The following is a 6,000-nucleotide window of genomic DNA, read 5'->3' as shown; positions in this document are numbered from 1 at the left end:
CATGGTTGTGCTGGGTCCTGACCCTGGAACCAGCTCGGTGCTGAGCACAGCCTGCCCTGCAAGGCCAAGCCCCACGGCGCTGCGTTGGCCTTGGGGACGTGTTACCCCTGGGCTGCTCTGCTCGTTGTATAAAATCACCCAAAATCAGCATTATGGGGGTGGATGGCTGCTCTCACCCACGTAGCATAGTGGGGCTGTGGGCTGGGGACCTACGCTGCCCCACTCCCACTGGTGCTTTTGGGGTCACCCAGCTTGAGGGGCTGCTTATTCTCTCTTGGGTTTAGGGTTTCAGCCCCCCGAAGCTGCTGCAGGCGGGGTGAGGGGGGTGCTGCAAGAGGGAGGGGGGCTTGAAAACACGTGGTGGTCCTTTAATCACCTCCTCTACCCCATATCCCACCTCCTGCCCCCCCAGGGCTATGGCGCTGGGTGTCACCAGGCTGGGTGCTGTGACCTGCCCATGGCAGTGGGGTGGGAGGCGATGTCCCACGAAGTGGTTGCGGTGCTCAGGGCTAGATCCAGCATCATTTCTGGACTGGAGACCTGCCGAGAAGAGGTCTGCCTGGCAACAGGTGATGCAGGTGCTGGCAGCCAATGGGGCTTTTTTTTTGGGCCCCCCCGAGGGTGGTGGGGCAGGGTGGGGGCCTGGGGGTATTTCCAGCAGCAGCACTCGGGGCGCTCATTGCCCATCAGGGTGCCGACAGCGGAGCCATGGCCGAGGAGCAGCGGGACCTCATCTCTGACCGTGGCAGCGGCGTGCTCAACGTCAGGGACACCCAGAGGTGCTGCTGGGGGCGTGGGGATGGGGGGCATGGGGGTGTGGGGTCAAGGGGGCGTGGGGAGGGCAAGGTGGGCACGATGGGGACGTGGGGCAGAGGGGGCATTGCGTGGCTGTGGGGTGGAAGGGGATACAGTTGGGCCAAGGGGGTACAGAGTGACTATGGGGCAGAAGGTCGGGGTCACACTGTGGCTATGGGGCACTGTGGAGCTAAGAGGGACATGGCGTGGCTATGGGGCAGAAGGGGCTGGAGCATGGCTATGGGGCAGGCAGGGACACGGTGTGGCTGTGGGACGGGTAGGGGCATGGGGTGGCTGTGGGGTTGGGGGGGAGGTCACTGTATCTCTGGGGCAGATGGGGATGTGGCATGGTTATGGGGCAGATGAGGGCACAGCACGTCTATGGGGCAGACAGGTTCAAGTCATGGCTGTGGGGTGGACGGGAGAACAGCATGGCTATGGGGCAGGCAGGCTCAAGGTGTGGCTCTAGGGTGGATGGAAGCACAGCATGGCTATGGGGCAGGCAGGCTGATGACGTGGCTATGGGGCAGGCAGGGACACAGAGCGGACCTAGAGCCCAGCCGGCTTTGTGGGGCCACCCCCCCATGTCCCAACCAGCCCCCCATCTCCCAACCCCCTAACACTTCCAGCCAATCAGAAGCTCGGGAGCTCTGACATCATCAGTCACCAGGCAGATGTCCGGGCAGCAAGTCCAGCTCTGGACATTGCCTGTAGCAGCAGTGGCAGCCGAGCAGCACCCATGGGTGCCCCCACCTCATCGGGCAGTGGAGGCAGGTGGTGGGTCCCTGGGGCGCTGCTGCACCCCGCCACTGCCCCGTTCACCCTGGTGGGGCAGGATCTGGCCGGGGGAGGCTTTGGCAGCACGGCAGGCGGCCGCATGGTGCTTGGCTTTGCCTTCTCCTGGCATCCGAGTGCGATGGCAGCACTGTGACACCCAACTGCCCGGCCTGCCTGCGTGCTGCCTGTGAGCTCGGGGTGCCCCGCACCTTTGCTTTTTGCACAAAATTTTAAAAATTAAGTGAGTCTGGCATCCTATGGGGTATGTCCTCTGCCCCCCATGACCAGCGAGGCTTCAGGTGGCTTCATCATCCTGCAAAAGGCAATGCCCAGAGCAATGCTGTGCCCCAAAATTCCCTGGCAGCACCCTGCCTGCAGCCCCCCTGTGCCCACATGCTCCTTGGGTACCCCTCCCATGCCTCCCCCCCCCGCCCCCGCAGTGGGTTTCAGTTCCCCCCGTGCGGACGAGTGACCTTCACGCTGAGATTTCACTTCTGCACACCAGGACGGGGGGAATTTGCATTTGTCTGGCTGCAAACCCCCCGGGAGGGGGGGGTGTTTGGGGCGGCGCAGGGGCGTGATGTGGGGGGGATTTTTGGGGGGTGGTGATGGCAGGTTATGAGGACATACCAGCTGGTGGCTGGGGCTGAGCTCCCTCTCCATATCCTGTAGTTCTGCGTTGGGCCGCAGAGCCGCCCTCTCCTCGCTCTCCATCCTGGTGGCCCTGCTGATCGCCGGCCAGGCTGTCACCATCTACTTCGTCTACCAGCAGAGCGGGCAGATCAGCAAGCTGACCAAGACCTCGCAGACCCTGCAGCTGGAGGCACTGCAGAGGAAGCTGCCCGCCAGTCAGTAGCCCTACGGGCACCAACGTGGTGGTGGGGTGGCCACGGAGAGGGGACAAGTCCCCGTCCCCCCCCCCCCCCCCCAGACTACCCACCCCGGTGCCCTTCATGCCGCTCCTTCCTCAACAGGTGCCAAGCCGGTGAGCAAGATGAGGATGGCCATGGTGAACACGCCCCTGGCCATGAGGGTCCTGCCTCTTGCCCCCTCTGCAGGCAACATGGTAAGAGATGCCCACCGCTGCTTGGCACTGGCTGCTGCCCGCTGCCCGCGGGGCTTGCTGCCAGCCCTCATGCTCACGCTGCCCCTTTGCCTTTTTTCTTGAGGGCATGGCCCCTGCCAGCAACAAAACCGAGGACCAAGTGAGGCACCTGCTGCTGGTAAGGTCCCCTGCTCCCCCACCGACGCTGTAGCTGCCCCCTGAGCTGCAGGAGGCAATGGGACCCTCTGCTGCCAGCTCGCTGTCTCTTGGCTGCATCTGGGGTGTCTTGGGGTGCTCAGAGCTGGTGGGAGCTCCTGGCCTTCTGCAGTGTCCGTCTAGCTGATATAAGCAGAGCTTCACCCCCCCTCCTCATTTTTCATGGCCCTGTCTCACTGTGGTGGTCACTCTGTAGCAAGCAGACCCCAGGAAGATGTTCCCGGAGCTGAAGGAAAACCTGATGGACAACCTGAAGACCCTGAAGAACACCATGACTGGTGGGGACTGGAAGGTCAGTGCTTGCTGCCGTCCTACTCTTCCCCCTCCAGGAGCACCCTGCTTTGGGGACAGACTGGGGTGTCCCCACCTGGAAAAAGTCCTGCTAGAGCCAGGTTTGGGTTACTCCCACCCCAAGGAAGGTGGTGGTGCTCACAACCTTGCTTGGCCCAAGCTGGAGTTTGCAGCACGGCTCCCCCATGGTGCCCCCTCCCTTTCCCGGTTAACGTGCCTGTTCCCCTTGTTGCAGTCCTTTGAATCCTGGATGCACAAGTGGCTGCTGTTTGAAATGGCCAAGAACGCCAAGCCAGAGGAGCATAAGGCGATCCCAGCTGAGAAAGGTATCAGGGATGGGGGCTGCTGAGCTGGGGGAGGGTTGGGACTGGCCCTTCAGGAACAACCACCTCCCAGGAGGTACCAGCATGGGGCTTCCCAAAGGCAACCAAACCCTCCATCCCCTGACCGGTCACGGACCTCTTCATTCCACGGGGAACATTTGGGATGAACAGATGAAAAGCTGCAGCACCACACCAACCCCTCAGTCCTTGGCTAGCCCAAGAGCTTTAGAAGGGTCACCGGGCTGGGGCTTGTTTGCCTTTTAAATCTAATTTAACTGCTTCTGGATAAAAAGCTCCCACCAAGGCTGCCGGGCAGCAGAAGGGCCTGGGGGGCTCACGGTGTCTCCCCTTTGTTTTTATTGCCCTAGTGCAAACTAAGTGCCAGGCGGAGGCCAATTCTGGGGGTGTCCGGCCAGGTCACTTCCACCCGCAGTGCGATGAGAACGGCGACTACCTGCCCAAGCAGTGCAATGCCGCCACGGGCTACTGCTGGTGCTCCTACAAAAATGGCACCAAGATTGAGGGCACTGCCACTCGGGAAAAGCTGGACTGCCCCGGTAGGTTGCCAGGGAGGGGATGAAGGAGAGGAATGAGCAGTGTGCATGGATGCTACCCCCCAGTTTTGCTTGCAATTAGGGAGAAGGAGAGCTGCCAGGGAGAGCAAAGGAGGGTGCCCAAGCTGTAGAGAGCATCCCTCACCCCTCTTTGGTGCCAGCATGTTAAGGCTGGAGGGGACCCTAAAACCCACAGCCCTTCTTGGCTAGCTGCAGTCAAAGTTTTCCAAGAGCCCCCCTTGCCCCCAAACCCATGGCTCAGCAGGTGGGCACAGGCTGCCCTCAAAGGGGTGGGGGCGATGGAGCAGCCCCAGGGGTCCAGCACCCATGTCCTGCTCTCTCTCTGCAGATGCCGCTGCTGCCGCCACCGCCGCCACCATGGAGCCAGAGGAGATGATCTTCTCTGGGGTGGACATGCTCAAGCTGGGTGCTGAGAAAGGTGAGGGCCAGGTGTGGTCATGGGGTTGGGGCAAGCACAGGTCCACCCCAAGAGCCACAGCAGCCCAAAAGCACTGCTGGGGCAGTGGAGGTTATGATGGAGACACAGGCAAAAGCAGCCTGGGTTTTGGGAGGTCCTGGAGCCATCTTACTGACTCCCTCCTCTCTTTCTCCCACAGCAGCTCCATAGAAGAGGACATCAGTGGATGCCTGTTTCCTCTTCAGCATCCCAGCTCCCATGGTTTTTTGTTTCTCTATTTCATTTCTGCTTTTACATTGCTTTCTGAGACAATTAACAGCGGGAACCCCTGTGTGCTCCTGCCCCTCAAGGCATCGGTTGTGGCCCTTCCCCTGCTGCAGGGCACCAGAGAGGGCTGCAGCTGCCATCAGGATCAGTGCTAGAGACAAAGTGTTCCCTCAAAGGGTGGGTAAAGCAGGCTGGAAAGTCATTTCAACGATGTCAGACCCATAAATCCTGTTCCCTTTTGCTCATCGGAATCCCGCAGCACCCAGGCCACGGCAAGTTCAGAGCTCACCCCTGCTGAAGAACGAGCCACTAATGCTTTCTTACACTGAACAAACATTAAAAGCAGCAAAACAACCTCCACCAGCTTCTTAACTGACCCCCATAGGTTGAAGCTCTGTTAGATTACTAGAGTAGAGTGTTTTTCTTGTGGAGTGCTCGGTTTTGTAGGGATAGATGCTCACCTTCAGCTTTTGCCTTCAGGCTGGAGAACAGCTGTGGCAATGGGTAACAGCAGGCTGAGGAGTTGACGCTGGAGTCAGAGGGGCTTCTAATTTTTCTGAATATATCTGATAGTTCCTTTATAAAATGACCTCACAAGCTAATTATTTCAAATAAACTTTTGAATAAGAAAGCCTTGTAAGCAACTCTAGCAGGGCAGTGCTTGCAAACAGTTTGCAGCTGTCCTAGGTTAAAAATAAATTAATCTTAAGAAAAAAGGGAAAAAGAAATCTCTGCAGAGACACTTGGACATCTGTGCCCCCACCCAGGATCATACATATTCCTTGCCACATTCCTGGCCCATCACTTGTTCAATCTCCTCTGCCCCCTAGCACAGCCCAGGAGGCCAAAATCATCTTTAAGCGAGTCACAGCATCAGGGGAGAGGAGATCAGCCCTCTGCACTGGAGCCATCTCCCTCCTGCACCCAGGCTGCACAGGTGCTAGGGTGGCAGCTGGAGAGCTCTGCCCTCACCCGCAGAGCCTGGAGCCAGGCTGCACAGCAGCTGCACTGCATGGGAGAAAGGAGCACAAGGGGATCCGGTTCCTTTTTCCTCACCTGCTGAACCCCAGGGCTGGGGGTGAAGTGAGGAAACAAGGAACAAGCCTCACACAAGGCACAGGGTAGCAGCTGCCAGTAAGGCAACAGGGTGATGCACAAACTTGATCTCAGCACCTACCCCTACACAGCATTTTAGTAATTAAAAAAATACAAACCAATGCTAGAAGAACACACAGTTCAAAGCTGAGGAGCAACAGCATCTGTTCTTCTTTGGGGAGCAGGCAGAAAGAAATTAATTTTTCCCCAGGGGCTGAA

General features: G+C 58.9%; 1 protein-coding gene across 1 annotated transcript; it reads left to right on the top strand.

Moving 5' to 3' along the window:
* Nucleotides 1–684: 684 nt before the first annotated feature.
* On the top strand, nt 685–5,040 carry CD74 (CD74 molecule). Its single transcript, XM_059825150.1, has 9 exons — nt 685–779; nt 2,245–2,420; nt 2,547–2,638; nt 2,742–2,795; nt 3,030–3,125; nt 3,360–3,450; nt 3,816–4,004; nt 4,351–4,440; nt 4,619–5,040. Exons 1-9 carry the CDS (start codon nt 709–711, stop codon nt 4,627–4,629), a joined length of 870 nt encoding a protein of 289 aa, XP_059681133.1. The 5' UTR covers nt 685–708; the 3' UTR covers nt 4,630–5,040.
* Nucleotides 5,041–6,000: the final 960 nt, after the last annotated feature.

The sequence above is a fragment of the Gavia stellata genome, chromosome 16 (assembly GCF_030936135.1).
Source record: "Gavia stellata isolate bGavSte3 chromosome 16, bGavSte3.hap2, whole genome shotgun sequence".
NCBI classification, from domain to species: Eukaryota; Metazoa; Chordata; class Aves; order Gaviiformes; family Gaviidae; genus Gavia; species Gavia stellata.
The sequence above is the reverse complement of the archived record's forward strand: the minus strand, read 5'-3'. Positions and strand labels throughout refer to the sequence as shown.